This window comes from Polistes dominula, unplaced genomic scaffold (genome assembly GCF_049000335.1).
Source record: "Polistes dominula isolate Pdom_NZ unplaced genomic scaffold, Pdom_raw_medaka contig_77, whole genome shotgun sequence".
NCBI classification, from domain to species: domain Eukaryota; kingdom Metazoa; phylum Arthropoda; class Insecta; order Hymenoptera; family Vespidae; genus Polistes; species Polistes dominula.
Genome location: NW_028301152.1, coordinates 5,545,514 through 5,565,749, shown reverse-complemented (window position 1 = coordinate 5,565,749; position 20,236 = coordinate 5,545,514). Strand labels below are relative to the sequence as shown.

At 31.1% G+C, this 20,236-nt stretch overlaps 1 protein-coding gene and 1 long non-coding RNA gene across 15 annotated transcripts in view; one reads left to right on the top strand and one right to left on the bottom strand.

Annotated features, from left to right (window-relative positions):
* The window catches only part of LOC107064324 (daughterless), a 150,753-nt gene extending 133,029 nt beyond the window's left edge, over positions 1–17,724 (top strand). For 2 of the 13 annotated variants that reach the window (XM_089178316.1, XM_015316902.2), the window contains 11 exons: positions 1,571–1,710; positions 3,401–3,697; positions 5,248–5,409; positions 6,142–6,201; positions 7,874–8,023; positions 8,110–8,227; positions 9,663–9,819; positions 10,232–10,321; positions 12,678–12,823; positions 12,907–13,061; positions 13,134–16,020. In XM_089178316.1, coding sequence (XP_089034442.1) covers positions 1,571–1,710; positions 3,401–3,697; positions 5,248–5,409; positions 6,142–6,201; positions 7,874–8,023; positions 8,110–8,227; positions 9,663–9,819; positions 10,232–10,321; positions 12,678–12,823; positions 12,907–13,061; positions 13,134–13,178 — 1,520 coding nt within the window. In that variant the 3' untranslated portion in view covers positions 13,179–16,020. Of the gene's footprint in view, positions 1–1,570; positions 1,711–3,400; positions 3,698–5,247; positions 5,410–6,141; positions 6,202–7,873; positions 8,024–8,109; positions 8,228–9,662; positions 9,820–10,231; positions 10,322–12,234; positions 12,325–12,677; positions 12,824–12,906; positions 13,062–13,133; positions 16,021–16,114 lie in introns of those variants that run through there. The other 11 variants (XM_089178317.1, XM_015316895.2, XR_001475468.2 and 8 more) reach the window with 10 other exon arrangements.
* Positions 83–1,555, bottom strand: LOC149030680 (uncharacterized). 2 transcript variants are annotated; one of them, XR_016178505.1, is made up of 2 exons: positions 447–1,555; positions 83–355 (listed from the first exon to the last, which is right to left on the bottom strand). It is a non-coding gene; the product is annotated as an uncharacterized LOC149030680 (long non-coding RNA). The 2 variants fall into 2 exon arrangements; XR_016178506.1 differs by having other exon boundaries at positions 553–1,555.
* Positions 17,725–20,236: the final 2,512 nt, after the last annotated feature.

Below are 20,236 nucleotides of genomic sequence, written 5' to 3'. Positions count from 1 at the left end.
ATTATTTAAATTATAATTAGTTAAACCTTCTTAATTTTTATCGAAAAAAATCATAAACTTACGGAAGAAAGTATACGAAACGTAACAAAAGAAAATAATATATTTTTCATTAAAATCATTGTGTACCATGTTTGTAATATTAAAAAGAATCATATAAATAATAGATAGAAAAAAGATATTTTTTATTTAAAGACACTCGGTAGACAGGCCTTCCCAGCGGCTTATAAATGGAAGTCACGAGACGATACGAGAGGCGAAAAGTTTTATCAAGCATTGAATACTGGGTAGTTTGTAGAAATACTCCGAATAGTTTGGCTTAGTTTCGTTTCTCTCATCATGAAAGCTAGCCCAGGATCTAGAAAAAGAAATTATATCAAGGAAAAGTATCAAGAATAATGTCCGTGGACAGCTTATTGTCGTTGTTCCCAACTAAAAAAAGCTTATACCTTCAGCGAATAATTTTCTTTTATATGAGATATCACAAAGAAATATATCGAGCCTTAGTTGAATTAAAAGATTATGAAAATGTATTTGTTTGTGATTGGGATTTACCATTGAGGCAAAACATATTTTAATACGTTTTTGTTGGCCATTATGTATACGAGCACGTGTGTGACATCCTTTGGTCATCGAACATGCCACGTGCCACTATTTGTTGTACCACGCTTTCGAGTGTCGTCCTTGTGAAAATTGCCCCTATCGATTGACTGTAATCTAATTCTGTGGTTATACATAAATTGTATATGTATAGTAATCTTAGCCTTTTCTATAAAGAGACAAATAGTATGGATAACAAACAAATGAACAATGAAATTATTCTGAAAATCAGGTTAACCGTCAAGATAAAAGGAATCTTATTATAATTATAATAACAAAAATAACAATATAGTATAAATATTTAGTTTAAATACTAATTTTTAAAAGATCATTGATACCATACTTGTTACGAATCAAAATCATGTGTACTATTCACTGATATTATCCAGTTAACACTTAGTCCGATCACGCGTGCCGCAGCGAACTGTACGGTTTCCACCATGCAGGTATCGCAATTGACACGGACTGATATTCGGTACTAATAATTTCGTTTAACGATTTCACATATTGTTTATACAAAACATAAAGGCAACTATGTAGATAAATAAAAGAAGAAAAAGAAACGCATTGCTAAAGTTAATATGGGAGATCTTCCCGATCGGTCGGCCAAGTGTTAACTGTAGTGCTCCGATTTGAAAGTGCGCACCGCTGTGCGTCGCTCAAGTCGACCAATGACGATTACGTTCGTCAAACACAGAATAAGTGTCACTGGGATGTCCTATATCTCTTTTCACAACTTTTTATCCCAGCCTTACTTCAAAATATTCTAAACATCTTGAAATTTAAGAATATGTTTCCTTTTTCACAAAAACTACAATTTAAATAACCAATTGTTACTACTTTATAAGCATGACGAATGTACTCGTCATGAAAAAATCCTGTCACTTCTTCATGACGAGTACGCTCGTCAAACACAGTTACTAGTTAAGTAAATAACATAATCAATGAAATATTTGTTGTTTTTCATTTACAGATGGAAATGCAGCGGGTACGGGTTCTAGTGATCCATGGACGGGAGGTGGCGGTAGTGTTCAACAACCCCCGTATAGCGGATACGCTCCCCCTCACCTGGCTCAACCAGCCTACCCCATGCACATATCCCATGATCCCATGGTAAGTTTTCTCACATTTTTCCCTCTAGATTTATTCCCTTCTTTTTCTTTATTCGAGAAAGTTTGACAAAGAACGATCGATCATCGACTGCTCTGACTTTCCCTCTTTCTACGAACATTTTTTGTTCAACTTTTTTTAACGAATCATAAGAGAAAAAATTTAACTTCGAAAAACATCTTACATCTAAAGGTGCATTAACGTACAACGTTTTGTAATTGTACTGGTAGGATCAGTTAGAGTTAGACGATAAGAAGAAAGAACATAAGTGAAATACAAAAAGATGGGTGGAGGTTTTTTTGAAAGATGACCTTCGAATTGATTCGTTGACTCGACGTAGCGTAAATCAAATCGAGGAGTGTAGAGATCGAGTACTGGTTGAGAGGCACTGTTGACAGTGCTCCATGTACGCGGAGTAACGTCAAATGAGTCATTGGATGCTATATATAGAATCGCCCTCCCGCTACTTCGTGTTTCTAGTCAAGTGCAGCCTTCGTTTGATTTACGTTGTCCATGGTTACCACGAAATTCTCCTCTTCGTGGCATCCTGGATACCCTACCATCCATCTATCCATCCATCCTCTTCCTCCCCCCGCCCCACTCTCTTCCTTTCCTTCCTTGCATTGTCAATTAGTTTGTCTATATTTTCATCTGTCTTTCTCTTCAATTTTCTTCGATTCGATTTGAGAGATTATTCTGAGAAAAAGAAAAAACGATCTCGTTAAATTATTTATAAGATTTGCGAATTTGTAGTGTCACGGTTCACGGCTACGAGGCCCCCTCAGAGTAATGGGACTTATTTTTTAATCTGTTTTTATTAAGAAGTAAGTACACCTCGTTTATTGTAGACGTCCTTGAGATTGCTTTAGTACCAAAATGATGGAAAAAGAAACAAAAAGTATTGTAAAAAAAGAAAGTATTGTAGAAGACACCATACTCCAGTCAAGTACAGTCAATCGTGACTTGATCTACAATTCGAACTTTTCGTAGGCGCCCGAGCTCTTAATTTGTTGATAAATATGTGCCTCTCTACGCCCTCGACGGTGCTTAAAATTAGACGTTTTACGAGCAATTTCAGTAGGTGCAAGAGAGCGCTATTTCGTTAGGCATATCCGATATCAAAGCTGATGTTTTAAGTTTAAAGCGAAGTAATATAAAGAGGAAAAAAAGAGTCCGTTGAAAAGTAAAGATTTTATTTTGTTAAAAAATGAGTTACAAATGAAAATTATCTTTTTTAGGAAATAATTTCGCTCAATGATATTCTATTTACATTTTTTTAACTGTAGGATAGATGTTAGCGTTGAGAATTTAAAATCTAAATATATATTTTCGAGTTATTGTTGAAAGAGTTAACGTGTTTACGAACGCATTGAAGGTTTCTTTAATAGACGAGAATAAAAGAAACGTATAAGAGACTTTTACCGCGAGAAGACGAGAAGAACGCTCTTGAACAATGCGTCGTGTTCGTTTCATGTACCTTTTTCTAAATTAATACATAATCTAACATTACCTCTTGAATAAATTAAACTTATTATTTGCTATGTATAAAAGTGTTTCCCTGCATATTACCTATCCCCACAATGTATAGACATAAAAGTTTATAATGAAGTGAAACATGTTTTTTCTTGTTGCTTTTTGTTGATTTGTGTCTTTTTTCTTTTATTTGTTCTTCTAACATCGGAAACGTTTGCAGGCATACTCATCGATGTCACCGAACGGTGAACCAGCAGCGCCGATCCTTGGTTCGGCTGTGACCAGTGCGGCTTCACTTCCGCCGATGTCGACATTCCGGGGTAGCGCGGCTGTTGCGGTAGCAGCAGCAGCGAACAGTGGCACTGGAGCACCTTCTCCAGCATCTTTGCAATATAGTCATAGTCCTGGCGCACCAACCACTGCACCATCGGCGCCAAACGCCGCACCCACCAACAATCAACAACCACCTACGGGGGACACTCTTGGCAAAACTCTAGCCTCAGTAGTGAGCACAAGAGTACGTTTTCTTTTTTATTTTCTTCTTTTTCGTAGTCACTGTTTGTATAATAATCAAAAGGTATCATACGTAAATCTACATATATAAAAATTCAGTATCACAATTTTTGTCTACTTACAACTACTTATAACTTCGAAACTACTCAACCTATCTTAAAAATAAGTTTTTATGTTTTTTTTATTTTGTGTGATTTGTTCCAACTTAAAATATAGAATATTTTACAATTTATTCATCTCATATTTGAGTATTATTTATTTGAGTATAGTATATTAAATGAATTGTTTATAAAGTTGTTAATTAATAATATATAAAGATTTAATTTTATAAAAGGAGTAAATAACGTTGATTTTTAGCAATTTTTAAGATTATTTTTATCATTGTAAATTATAACAATTAATAATTTAAATTTAATTAAGCGCTAACCATTGCACAATACTTTTTGTTAACCTGTCTTTTACTAACACAAATAGATTCTCCGGTTGCCCACACGTGAGCATGCAACATATAGTTGTCTATGAGAGAAACATGAATTTTCTAAGTCCAAGCTAAATGACTAAGTCAATTAAACTTCATCTAAATCGTAAAGATTGTTGAATGAATTTAAATGCCGGCATAAATAAGTTAACCCTCTATGGGCCGAATTTTTGTTATAAATAAAAAAAAATTGTTGTAACTGAAAATCATCTATTATTTACATACATATGCAGATGAAAAAAAATGTTTCTGTTTAAACAATTTTATAACAATAAATTTAATATGTTACTTTCAGATAAAAACGGCTCATATTGTCTCTACTTCTGCCTAGAAAAACTGTAATATGAGACTATACGAAGTAACTTATATTGATTGTTGATGATAAACATGAATGAAAGCAGTCAAACTATTGAATCGTTATTTATAAAAAATTGGCCCAATATGCTACTTCATCTTTTTGTATGTTTTTTAATAGAAATACTTTATTTGGTGTTTTTTTTATTTGTTTTTGTAATTGTTTATTCTACATCGATGGAAACAGGACATCCTCTTTTTTACGGATTCCTTTGTACTCCTGACATAAACAGGATGCAATTATTATTTTAGAAGTTGATAAGTTATATTGATTCTTGGGACTTACAGAATGCAATGAACAGTCTCGCTTATATAACAGCTAAGCAGTGACCACCGGTGTAAATTATCTATGTTTTTTTCATAAAAATTTATTCCTCAAGAATCTTTGAATCTTTTACGCAAATAAAACTGATAAAAATGGTCAGGAATTGTTTACTCCAACGAATTCTTCAGCTTGTTCCAATATTAGAGAAAACACACAAGCGTGACACTTTCACCGATCACTAACCTAATAATAGGCTTTTTGTCGCCAACCGATAACTTATTAATCAGTTGACATGGCGATGAACAGTCATTATCATTACATGAATACTAATTTGTTATTAAAATCAGTTATTAGAATCTGTTAGTAGAATTTGAGGCTTAGGGGTCGGTCAGACGTGCGTATGCTGTTGAAATTCTAGCGATTGGTAAAATTTTAAAATGAAATGTTTTTAATACAGATCTTTCCCACGGACCAATCAGTATCGAGTTACAGTAGTAACCCATCAACGCCGGTCAGTTCGCCACCACCTTTAACGGGATCGACACCAAGTTGGGCACCTGGTGCTGCACCGGTATCACCACATTTTACTGCAGATCCCAATCGTGGCACTATTCACATGGTACGCACTGAAGCTTTTCGAGAGAAGAAACAAAAGATACTTCTTTGGTAATCTGTTAGAATTCGCATTTCTTCGAGGAGATAATCTGGTCGAAAAATTCTATTTTTAATTATATATTATACTTTTCGATTTCTTTAATGTTTATCGACATTCAGGTTTATATTAATCTATGACTATGAAAATCTCTTCAAAGAATATTTTAAATGCGAGTTTGAACGTAAACACACAACTCGTCGTTAGCGGTATGCTTTAAAAAAGAAAAAACATTTTAAATACATGCATACATATACGAAGTTCGTATCACATTTTTTTTTGTTTTCTTTTTCTTCACTATGTTAGCACATAATTTCTTTGCATAATATTTTGAACGTTTTTGAATCGACACGGAGAGAGCGTAATTAGCGCTTAGATGGCTGCACGCACGCATCACTTCGTTATTTTTATTCCCAAGCGTGGATTCTAGATAATTTTTATTTGTGATCAAAAAGTATGCGATTTTTAAAACAAATTTATGAAATATTTCGCGTTTAAAGTTTATTATTCTTTACTTTTGGGGGTGGGGAGAGCAAAGAAAGAAAGAGAGATGAAAATTTGATTATCAAAATCAATCGTTTCAACTTTTCATTTTACACGTTTTGTTCTCACCATTTCTCTTTGTTTGTTGTGAGCGTTGTGTTGACTTGGTTGTTTCTTTTTTTTGGTTTTGTTGTTGCGTTGGTGTTTTGTGTGAAGCCGGCGCCTGAACAGCAGAGGCTAGACGATGCCATCGGCTTCCTTCGCGACCAAGTCGAGGTGAGGATTGCCGATTTTGTTTTTTTATTCCTTATTCAGTTTTCACATTATTCTAATTAAACACGAATATATATATTAATTTATGCATGCCCGTGTACCATGACAATGTGTGTTCATAATGTCTACAATAATTTATATGCTCGTTTAAAAATAAATCCAATGCTTTTTAAGGGGACACGTCACCTTCGAGTATAAAAAAAAGTGGTTTTTGTGAATTTTTTCTGCAGCCGGTTTTATTAATATCAATACAAATTTTTGGTATATGTAAGTTATATTTCTGAACTATATTCATAATTTTTTTTTGTAAAAATATTGTAAATTGTGTTGTCTGTGGCCACTTTTTAAGAGTCCAAAAAAAAAGGAGATTTGCGGTTGCCCTCACTGGCAAAAATTGGTTCATCTGAAACAAAAAAACCGAGTGTTGTCCTTTAATAGAGATGTTTGCGCAGGAAATGAACGGAAGGAAATTTCGATTTTTTAATTTTTCTCAAAATAGTCGACTTTTTACGAAAAAATTGACTTTTTTGCAGAAAAATCGCCGAGTTTTCGAGAAAAAAAAAATTTGCATTTTATCAAAAAATTCTTCCGTTCATTCCCTAGATACGTGTTTCTAGTATTACTGTACAAATTTTGGTAAAGATCGGCATAATGGTCTAGACGCAGCGTGGGCCACCGATTGAAAAACGCGAATAGGAGAAATAAACGAATAAAGTTAAGATAACTCTTGCATTCATACTTACATTGAATCATCGATTCCAGGGCAATAAGAGGTACCCTCTGCTGCATCAGCAGCCTCTGCAGAAGTGACCTTCGATTGCCGTCGAGCTTTTCTCGCCTCCTTCGTACTTTCTTGAGTACGCTTGTATACCTGTATACGCAGTTGCTCGTATACCTGTTCTGGCCGCGCTACGGCGCGCTTCGTTTAAACTAGTACAGTTTCGTAAATAATGCGCGGATCTTTACGAAAATTTAAGAGAATATTTTTCAAATAATATTCTTTCAGAAAATCGAAAAAATATCGATTTTTTGGGTGACGTGTCCCCTTAAACATATTCGAGACTGGCAACATAGTTCTACGCCGTTAAATATTAAATTTAAATTATTCATTTGTTTATTCAATTTTTATTTGAACGTTAAATATTTATTTTTATTATATTTTCTTATTTAACTTATTAAATTGTAGTATTATATTATTTAATTCGATAATATCTTTTATACTTCAATTATTACATGTGATATCTAGATAAATATCTCATTTATAAAACGCCGGTCACGAATGTGTGTAATTATAAACCGTACAACAAATATTTGTTTATCATGAAACAGAGCACACGTTTCATTCATGAAAGATGGGATTTTTTTTATAGACTGGTATTCGCTTTTACTTTTTTTTATACAAAAACTAACACTAGCGATCGTACTTTTTAGAGCATGTCAACAAATCGCCGTCGTTCATTTATAATATATATATTTACACATTTGTCGAATTAGAATTGAGAATTTTCTTATTGAAAATAAAAAAAAAAGAATAAACAAATGATTTTATTAAAAGTTAAATAAGAATATTAAAATAATGTGAGAATAAAGCTCGCGATGGTTTATAATGATATTATTCATCGACAAAATTGATTTTTAAACCGACGTGTAATCGAGTCAAATTCCTGGTATTCTGTTGGTACAGGGAACGCGGATGGAGGAACGATTGGACGATGCCATAAATGTTCTCAGGAACCATGCAGAAAGTCAATTAGGTCTTCATTTAGTTGGCGGTCCTCATGGTTCTATTTATTCTCACACATCACCACCGCAGTTGGATCATTTGGTAATGGCTTCTATAAAAATTGATTATTATGTTAACATCGCAATTTTTTTCTATGATAATAGTAAATATGGATTATTTTCTTTCAGACAAGTCCACATCCTGCGGTAACGGTAGCGCAACCACCGGGTTCATATCCTGGTCTTACACCAACACCCGATACGGACGGTTCTATTAAAATAGAAAGGTTACCTGTTACAAATGCCAGTAAGTTGACAACATGATAATGATGACAATGTCAATCTAAATTTATAAAAGATTTACGGAATGAAAAAGAGGTCATTGACACGTCTAACATCACGATTTCTATTCCTGCCATAAAGTAATATCTTCGTGTAATATCTATAAAATTGCCCTGTCAGTCTTGACAAAGAGTTTCAAGCAGAGAAACATAATAACGTATTGCTTTATCCTACCGTTCTATTCTTGGCGTCGCATCATCGGACGATTACTTTTCCCATGAGTTCTGCAAAAGAAAAAGAAAGAAATAAAAAAAGATAGTGAGAGGAGAGGAGGAACGCTACCAGGTGTCCCACGATAAAGAATTCTAACCCGATAAGGAAATATTAGATAAATCACTGCAAACTCGATAGTAGAGTTAGTCGTAAGTGTTGTATGTACCTTTATCATTATTCCCAAAGACAATCCGTTTGTCTTTTTCTCTTCACCGCCTCGAATCAGTATCTCCTTTCAGTTTTTTATCTTCGTTTCTATTATGCCAGCAAAGAGAATGCACAGAGTCCTTCTTCTTCTACGGATTAGGAGAGCTACCGTTGCTCTCGAGCTGTGGAATGCAGGACTTTTCCGCGGACACACTAAGAAATATGGGTTTACTACATTCTGCATTACTACGTCAGAAATATATTTTTCTATCTACGAAGGCTTTCGATCGTATTTGGTTATTGGAATTCGGGATATTTCTTTAGGTCATAGATGCATCTTTGGAAATCTAAAAGTCGTATATCTTCGATTCAGAAAAGTCAAATAATATTTCGCTTCAAAAGATATCTCTTAGAAATATCACCAAGCAAACTTTTGAATGTTTTTATTTTTGTTACTTCTGTTTTTACTTTTTCTTTTTTTTTTGAGGAAAATGTAAACAGAGTTACTACCTTAGCACACAATCCTGATTCATATCAAGATTTCTTTTTTGTATGGCTTGTGAAATATACGAATTCGATCTATACGCGAGTCAATATACGCTTAGAAAGGAGTTGGTGAATTGTCAGACGAGAGAGAGTGCATTTAAGGAGATAGCTGAATTGGAATCGGAGCTAAACCCATAAGCAGTGTGTTTCCTGCTGGTAATTGGATGCTTTTCACGGTTTCGTGACTAAGCCTTCTGCCCAAAGCACAAGGATAATCGAGAGATGTATTCTCGGCCGTGTTCGACGAAGGTCGGCTTACTCGTACCTTTTGTTTCCGCGTGAACGCATATTCCACGTCTATAGTTAAATACGAACGATGATCCGAAGAAAGAATACAAGAGAATATAATATGTACTTATATGTCTTGATCATGATCCAATAAGTTTCATTTCCACGAATAATATCCCTCTATTCTTCCGTAAATCCTTTTTAAGCATATAAATATTATTTATTGTTACACTACGAAGATGCTAAATTACATTATCAATATTGAGCAGAATACATCTCTCTAGAAAAGAGAAAAGATACACCGGACAGTAGTGGCGGTGAAACAAAACCTTCGAGTAGCGAATTAGCAGCTGCTGGTGTAATTGGTACGACGACAGTTAATTCGACGTCACAAGGAAAAGGAACGAAAAGGTCGCGTAGGTAGTAAGTATCTTTAAAGCTTATTTATTCCCGAATTGAATAATTTTGTCTTTTTTTTCTCTTTTTTATTTTTTCATTTTGTCTAACATAAGTCAAATTTGTGAACACGGGAAAATGAAAATATACAATGATTTGTTATTTAACCATTCTTACGTACGATTCTTTATTTAATTTTTTGTTATAAATATATATATTTTTAGAGCAGAAAAAATAGGTGTAAAATAAAAACAAAAAAGCTTTTAATAATTAAAAGTAATTTTAGTTATATAAAATAATCTTTGGGATTTTCTATCTTTCTTTCATATCTATATTTATTTATTTTTCAAATATTCTCGTGAATATACTCATTGAATTAGCTCACCTATTAAGTTTTTTGAACTTACCTGAACTAACATCTTGTGTCTTTAAAAAACCGTTGTTCGAGTGCTGACGAAGATTGTGATGATCCTGGCACCAAAGCGGTGCGTGAAAAAGAACGTCGACAAGCCAACAACGTTCGTGAAAGGTTAGTGAACACACGCAGTATGCACACATTGTTGCATCTTTTTTATACAATCCATTATTTTTTCTATATATATACATATATATATTATATAGTACCGTTATATTGTATACTTCAGTTAAATCGTGAAAACCCTATGCCCCACTGAATGGATAACTACGTGCACTCATTGTTCGCCTTTATTTTATTTTCGTTTTCATAGTTTTCAAAGGAAACTTATATTTATCTATTAAATCAATAGAAAAGCTCTATCTCGAAATTGAATAAGCCTTAAAATAAAGAAACACATATTTTTTGTCTGTGAATTTACAACAGTACAGGTATAGGCAAATATTGAAACGTTACCGAAGAATATTTTTCTTATATTTAGGATTAAATATCAATTATATACTTGGATTATTCGTTTTTTGTAAATATTACTTAATTGAAGTATGTAATTTTGCCTTCTTTCATACTTTAACAGATCAGTATAGCTATTTCGTGTAAAACCTAGGTTTTTCACGAATTAATGGATTTCATAAAGTAACGGAAACATATATTATATGTATATTTTTTCTATCCACCACCTATCCTGAATTATTTTCAGGCTACGATTCATCTTAATTTTATTAATAAATTCTAAAGTATATGACATGCACAAGAGAAATATTTCTATAAAATATATATGCACTATATTACTATTACTATTATATTATATTACTATTATAAATTATATATATATACATATATGTATATATGTATTTGTGGCGTAAATGGAGAATATTGTTACGAAATTAATTACATTTTCTTCTTTAAACTTGGCATGCATAAACTTTCGATTATTAAAACGTCCTTGTGACATTCCTAAAACCTTGAAATCCGTTGCACTGCAAGGCCCGTATTCGAGCGTGAAAATTAAAATGTTGCTGGTTATCGTCAGAAATAAGACGAAACGAGATAAGTAAAAGAGAAAAAAAATATTTAAAATAAATAAATTATAATTAAAAAAAAAAAAAAACAATCTCTTGTGCGTATCTGCAAATCAGTTTCATTTTAATTCGATTGCGATTCGGTCCCTAGGCATGCTATTTTGTTAGAATATACGGCACTATGTTAAACATTGATTGAATATTGCATTGATTTCTCCATTTACGTAGAGTTTATTTTAGTTTTGTATTTTTTTATTCCCACTCTATATGCAGATGTTCAAGTGCCAAATTATTTTTTAGGCATCATTTATTTGTAATCACGGGTGAAATTATTTCTTGTCATTTATTTAAAAAAAAGTAAATAAAAAAACAAATATTATTTTATATTTTTTTATTTACTTATTGTGCTGAATTAATGAATGAGAGGAAAATTGGTTGTTTGTATAGTATTCAAGGGTAGAATAAAATATTTTTTATATGCTTCATTGTGCAACACATAATTGCATTTTTATCAAAGTATAATTTAAAATTTTCATTAAGAGGAAAAATCATGCATTCTGAATTTTTTAGGTAATGACATCAAATATGAGCTCAAGATTTTTTTATCCACAAATGCCAAGAAATATTATTGTAAATTAATAATAAATGTAGATATTCATCATCGATATGTTCAGTGCAAAGAATACGGGCCTTCGAAAGTGGAACTTACTTTTTTATTCATGACCACAGTTCACAGATTAAAAACAGCTGCGTGTGTTCATTAATATGTTATCATGAAATATAATATACGTATAATTTAATGAAAATTATGGTAATCCTGCTCGAACAACTGGTAATCATTATATTTTTATTATAAGCTTAAACTATGAAAGAGTTCATCTACTGGTTTCAATTAAAATTAAACATTCGTCTGCTATCTTAACGATGGTAAATTATTTTCATTAACTAGTTTAGGTTATAAAATTACTTATGTCAGGTGATTAATCAAGTATTGTTATTGCGTAACTGTTGTTCGAGCGCTGAAGATGAGGATGACGACCCTGATGTGAAAGCGCAAAGGGAGAGAGAGAGGCGACAAGCAAATAATGCTAGGGAAAGGTAAGCGCATACCAAAGAAATGCACTGATGCATTTATGTGATTAATTAATCCAGTGTTATATGTGGCCCGTATTCTATGTATGCGTGACAACGATGTTCTGATTTTGTCTTTAATTATATGAAAATTTTAAATGGTCTATAAGAAGATTCTAATAGAAGATTCTTCTTGAAAGTGGATATTTTTGTAGTAGTTATACATTTATACATATATATATATAACATTTGTATGTTCAAATTTCTTTGTATTTGATACAGTTTAAAGATTGTGGGTGGAAAGGATACTTCAATTCTTATATCTTTTTATGCTAATGGAAAAGAATAATTTCCTAATGGATCTATATAATTCATTACAGGATACGTATTAGGGACATCAATGAAGCTTTAAAAGAACTTGGAAGAATGTGTATGACACATTTAAAGACAGACAAACCTCAAACGAAGCTTGGTATCCTTAATATGGCTGTTGAAGTTATCATGACACTTGAACAGCAAGTTAGAGGTATAACTTTGTTCACTTATGTTATTTTTTTATAAAGAAAATATGTCATTAGTATTATTAAATATTATCTCTCATTTTCGTAGAACGAAATCTTAATCCAAAAGCAGCATGCCTGAAAAGAAGAGAAGAAGAAAAAGCAGAAGATGGACCAAAGTTACCTGGTCATTTAGCTGCCCACATAGCACATCCACATCCTCACCCTCATGCACATTCTCAACCACCCTTTCCCGCGTTGCCTGTAAGTATTTGGCTGCTATCATATTTCTAATTTATTAGTTATATAAAATTTTAATAATTTTATATTTTGCAGGGTCCACCACCTTCCCTTCAACACAATCCAACGCAGCCGCAGTAGCAGCGGCTCTGCGGCGGTATCATCCTGTGTTAAGGGGTAGATACACCTTAAAATTGGCTAGTCTACAAATATGACTTGCATGTACTTATCAAAACTTTTTTCTATCCTTATGGGCTAAATAAGTCAAAATATAATTGTATTGTTTCGATTGAGACATAAGCTTATCGTCCATATTGTTCAGTATTTTAATAGTGACTTATAATTTAACATCAAATAATTTTAAAATTAATGACACATTAATTTCTTTTTTACTTTTGAAATACATATATGTTATAGATGTTTAACACATCACTCAATAAGTCACAGGTCTAACATAAACAGTGCGTGTAGAAAGTATTCGTTCATTGATTAAATTTCGTAAATGAAATAAATAGGAAGAAAAGATTGGAAATAACATTAAAAAAATGGAATACTGGAATTGAATTATTTTTTAAGACGAAAGTAAATTTAATATTCTTGGATCCGATGGACGCTGCACTGTATGGAGGAAAAAAAATGAAAAGCCTAAAACCAGAAAACTTGCGACCCACAATGGAACACTGTAGAGGTTCTGTACTTGTTTGGGGCTGCATGAGTGCAACTGGTGTTGGCACATTAAAATTTATTGACGGAATAATGAACCATCGGACCTATATTGATATTTTAAAATGCAATCTTTCTTCTAATGCAGAACAAATGGATATAAGAGATAATTTTATTTTTATGCACGACAACGACCCAAAACACATTGCTTACAATACCAGAATGTGGATATTGCATAATATACCCGAGTATCTAAAAACTTCTCCGCAATTTTCAGATATAAATTTAATAGAACATCTGTGGGATTATTTAAAACGCAAAATTAGAATACATCATATTTCCTGTAAAAGATCCTTAAAAAATCGATCATGGAGGAATGGAACAAGATCTCACCTCAATGAACATCAAAATTATTTTAGTTAATTCAATGCCTAGAAGAGTTGCGGCAATTATAAAATCAAAAGTAACAAACATTCAAGAAAGCAATCTAGTAATGTGTTTACATTGTAATTTAAATACGAATATATATAAAAGAACTGGACGAATACTTATTGCTCGTATGTTTCTGCCAATTTTTTTGTTTTTGTATGAATACTTTCTACACCCACTGTATATGGCAACATTGTTGACAGACCCATGTGATTTTCGCGTAATATTAACTTTCAAACAGCATGTGTCAAAATTTCTTTTGTCGTTTGGACTGTGACAACAGTACAGCCAATGCACATGCATACAATGTTTAAACATAAGATAATGGGATGGGGAATGTCAGAGAGACAAAAGAGCGAACACCAAGAAACGATCAGTCCGAAAAAGCCACGAGAGTATAAAAATTCATTGCAGCAAACGAAGTTTACTGTCAGTCCCTAAGGACTGACGCAGCACTCAACGTGTTAAACTGTTTTTTGATGGGGGAAAATACTGTTGAAGCCAAACAGTGGCTTGATAAGTATTATGGGAACTCTGCACCAAAGAAATCAACTATTATTGACTAGTATGCTGAATTTAAGCACCAATGATGCTGAACACTTTGGTCACCCAAAATCGGCAGTTGTTCCGGAAAACATAAAAAATGTCCACAAAATAGTTTTAAAACACCATAAAATGAAGCTGCGTGAGATAACTGACACCTTGAAGATATCAGAAGGTAGTATCTTTACAATTTTACATGAAAATTTGGGTATGCGCAAGTTGCTTTCGAAGTGGGTGCCGCATTTGCTCACACCGGACCAGAAACAACAACGCGTTAACAATGGTTAAATTGGATAAATTACGCTTTGAATTGCTTCCCCACCCACCGTACTCTTCAGATTTGGCCCCCAGCGACTACTGGCTTTTTGCAGTCATGAAAAAAATGCTTTAGAAATAGAAATTTGGCCCAAATGAAGAAGTGTTTGCCGAAACTGAGGCCTATTTTGAGAGCAAAGATAAATCGTTTTACATAAAGGGCATCGAAAAGTTAGAGGAGCGTTGGAATGAATGTATCACTCTTGAAGGAGAGTATGTTAATGAATAAATTGGAATTTCTAAAAACGAATTTGTTTTTTTTTTTTTTAGTTAGACCGGAAACTTATTGAGTGATGTGTTATGAAAAATCGATTATATGAAACATTACGTTTAATGAGACATATGTATCAGTAATGGATTAAATATAAATATTGCAAAAACTTATTTTGATTTATTTTGTTGAATAATTCATAAAATAAATTTTTGCTTTTATTTGATTTGATTCACTATTATAATTACTGGCACTTATGTGATCTTTAATATTTTATTTGAAGCTTTTAGATAAGGAAAGGAAAAAGTACCGATTTGAACTAATGCAAGCATAAAATAGGTAGTCTTAAGAAACATCTACCCCTTTAAGGCGGCTTGAAATTATTTTTATAAATAGCAAGAAGACAAAGGAATATGGTTCCTCTCTTTCGAGAAATAAAAAATATGTAGTAACGATCGAGATTTCACTAGCTCGATTTAAGCCCCGTTGTCGGTATATATATTGACTCGCTTTTATGACCTAATATGAATTGAACTTACACAGAATCGTGGAATTGACGGTGTTGAAAATTAATCGACTACACGGTGATCATTATAGTTTTCAGCAATACCATTTTATTAAATGATTATTTCAAATTTATGCAATGCGCTATTTTATAAATTTAAATCTTAATGCTAAAAGCATCAGCTCACTTTTCGGTCCTTGAATGTATCTTGAATCAAACTTTCAAAATTATATTTATGCAGAGATGATATTTACAAATTTATATGAAAACTCATTTAAATTTAATGATTTGATTTATTGACTCAACATCAAAAGTAATTTATTTTTTAAAATAATAACGGCACATATACCGAAATTAATACAATTATTGATGTAATGATAATCTGTTATTTTCTATTTCTTTATTTCAAAGCTTGCATAATAGAGATATTATTTCCAAAGAAACTTGGAAAGAATTTATCGGCATATCGATTGGAACTGTGATAAAATAGCAACAAATATTAAGGAATGTGGACGTATGCAACAGGTATGAATAACTAATACGTCAAAAAAGATATTTTACATTATGTATGATTTTTTAGAAACACTGCCGGATAATTAAAGTTAAATGTAATTAAATTGAACGATTTCATATTTCAGTTTCAACACAGTCATTAGATTGCTCTAGTTCCATTATGTTCACGAATGTCGATAAAGTTGCGGATTCTATGATGGAATCGTTCGAAACAGGATTTAATTTTATCAGCAGAAGTGATAAATATTAAAAAGCTACATGTTTTGTGAGAAATACACTTAGCCATATAATATAAAGAAACTTTTCATATTACAAAGAATCTTATTATTGAAAGATCCTGACAAAATATACAAAATATACTTTGTAAATATGCCATAGTGTTTCACAATTTGACGCTTTATGACACGAGTTAAAGTATGATGAAATCAACAATTTATAATGCCGATAATTATGATAGTGGACTGAAAAGGCGGATAATAAATTTTTAAAATTTCTTTCTCGTCCACTTTCTTCATTATTAAAACGTATGTATCCAACACTAACTTACTAATGATTTGTTAATTTATATGAATACGCGTCTATAAAACTGTTATCAATAATTATGTAAGAATTTCATTTAAAACTGACTCGAAGCTTTTTTCTACTTAACAAATTTATTTTAAATTGTTTTATTTCTCTTTGCTTTTTACATTTCGTTCTTTTTTTTTCTAAATGACAATATATGATTTTTAAGTGAATACTTTTTTATTTTAATAATGTTTATGCAACAAACTTTTATACACTGACTACATAAATTATTGAAAATAGAATTTATTCAAAAAATTGTGTGTAAAAAAAGTTAAAAAGTAAAGTCAAAGATCTAAATCTATTTTAATATTATTATAATCGGTGTTGGAGCATGTCAATTGGGATTAAATTGGCGTCTTCCGTTTATTCCACTGTTATTATGGCTAGTATAAATGCATGTGAAAAAATTTTCTAATACAATTTAAAATGAAAACTTTACAAAATTTTCAATACTAACATTATCTTTGTTAATAGGAAACCATAATTGATTAGTTAAATGAAATGCAGGTTTTCCTATCTCGTATTTAATGGAAATGTAAACAGTTTGTATTATAAATTATTTTATTAGATAAATTCTTTATTTCTCCTAAATGATTATATGGACTTGAGTGAATCGAATCGAGACGCATAATTATTGTAATTTGATTTGACAAATCACAAATTATTGGACTGGATGATTTTCATATTGAATAAAACGATTTACTCATGTTTAATTAGGCATTTTAAAGGATGTTATTAATGGACGTATTGTAGTTTGTTTAATATCATTAACTACAGAGAAAAAGAGAGAGCTGTGTATATGTTCTTGTTACATTTATCTTCTGCAAATGGAAACTTCAAGGAAAAGAAAATTGAAAAAAAAATGTTTTAATCCATGTATCATATATATTTAATCGTTTATATAGAACTTATTTGTAAAATATATCTTTTTCACAATGAAACATTCGCCGATGGTCGTTCAATAATGACAATTTACTGTGAAGTCGTGTATTGTGGTAGATATCGCAAGGTGTTTTCTACCAAATCCAAATATTCTACCTCTGTCTCGATAATTCTAACGAGATTTCGTTAAGAAAATACAAGGACAATATTAAAACTTTCAAACGATTACCTGTTAGAACTGATTGTTCAAATAAGAAATGGCTTACGTTACAAAAACATATGATGCATTGTTTGCCAAAGTGTTGTACGATGTGTAGCGTGGCGCTAATTTTGCATATCTATCGTGTTATCATGTTATGCTTTTATGTGAGAGATATTTCTTTAATATACTTAAAACGGGGCATCGTCATACATGGAGATAACGAAACTTGTAAATAAAATAATTCTTTTTTTACATATATACAATACAATACAACACACACACACCATATGATTTCTTCGTAAACTAATATTTTATACTAGTAATTATTATTAACGTAGCTAACACAAAAAGCTGCATCCCAATTAGAAAATAATAAATCGTTCGCGTTACTTTGATGACATAATACACTAGCCAATGTCCATAAATTCATTGCTATATTATATGGAAATAAGTAAATGTTTATAAAGTGCTATCTTATACATGGTATTACTCAAGAAACATTAAGGTTTATGTTTTTTGACATATTTTTTAATCAAATCAATGAATTTTATACTTCATAAATTTTTTTCACTTATTCTAGATGTGTTTACGTATTTACGTACTACAATTGATGAGAAAAAGAATATGTAAAAATATTGTTAAGATGTTCTACATTTTCTTTTATGATTATGAAAGAAAGAACCTTCCCTTTATATTTAAATTCATATGTAATATCTTCTATTATACGAGTTAAAATTATTAACGAATAATGCAGTTTTTTTTCACTTTTTTATCGCGCAAAGGAGATACATAACTAAAAAATTATATAAAATGAACGTTTTAACCATCTCACTTCGTATATTGTGTACGTAGATTACTTATCGTCAAATTAGTAAGGAATATATATTTAACAGGAATCGATTAGTTTTCATTAAAATTTAAAAAATAATCGGTAATAAAATTTGAGTATGTTAAAAAAATTTATGATACTTTCATTAAAATGGATAATTGAAAAAGAAAAAAACTAAAATATTTTTTTCGATAAGAACTTATCTTTAAGGTCAAGCATATCAGTATAGTTTTTTTTTATATATCATTAGATGTATAAAATTTCAATCATATCTATTTATATTAGTTAATTTATCCTAAATCTCTGCTCAAGACGAGTTTAAAAAGTTATCGATTAATTTAAATTATTTTGATAACTCTAAATGAAGTATTTTTTGTCGACATAAGTAAAATCAAAATGATAAAGAGAGGAATAGGTCTAGGAATAAAGGGTGGGAGTTCAATGTATAAATTTGCACCGTGTAGCGAAGAACGAAGAAAGCTCTGCCAATTCCACGAGTTCAAAATGCGTTCAATATACGTTGTATAATTTTTAATGAATGTATTACATTTTAATTTTCTTAATCTGACGGATTATTCATAAATTTATCTTATGATCGAATTTACAGCTATTTTAAAATCCTATTTGACGATGAAAGTTGTATATTTTTCAACGTGCAACCGTTGGATAACCGTGAAAATACTTTTAGTTAGACAGAAAGATATAATGTTTCATTTATTTTTTCTTTTTGCATTTTTTTTCTTTTTTTTTTGTAATTTTATTTTCTCCTTTCAATGGATCATTGCAATATGGCCTAATAACGATGAAATAAATGATTTATTTCGAAAAATTAATAATCGATTGTCATACCAACTTTCCGATTGCTCGACGCTTCGTACTTATGTGTATTTATATATATACATATATATATATACAATATGTATATATATATATATAAACATGCACATTCACACGTCTATATAGAAAATTATATATATTTTTTTTCCAAACACGGATTATCTTCTGAATAAATAAGTGACGTTTATAACGATTCGTTAAATCAGAGATTTATTATTATTATTATTATTATTATTATTATTATTATTATTATTATTGCTATTGTCATTTTTATTATTATTTTTATTATTATTATTATTATTATTATTATTATTATTATTGTCATTATTTTTATTATTATTATTATTATTATTATTATTATTGCTATTATTAATATTATTACTACTATTACTGTCATTATTATAAGCATCTTTTTCATCAGCTTTTTCATTCATGCTTTTATCATCAGCACTTTTATCATCTATCAGAAGTTATCAAAAACTTTAAGCGTAAACGTTTGAGAAGAACTCGCACAACCTCGCTCCATTTTTAATTGTTAATATTCATTTTAAACACTTTGACGGAATCTTATAATTAATGCAAAAACTTGGCGTCTCACAATTCATTTACATAGGTCATAAAATGTCACTAAGAATTATATACAATAATGTTGGCTGATGATATGATTGGCAACGTGAACTTTCCATTTATGTAAAACTGGCCG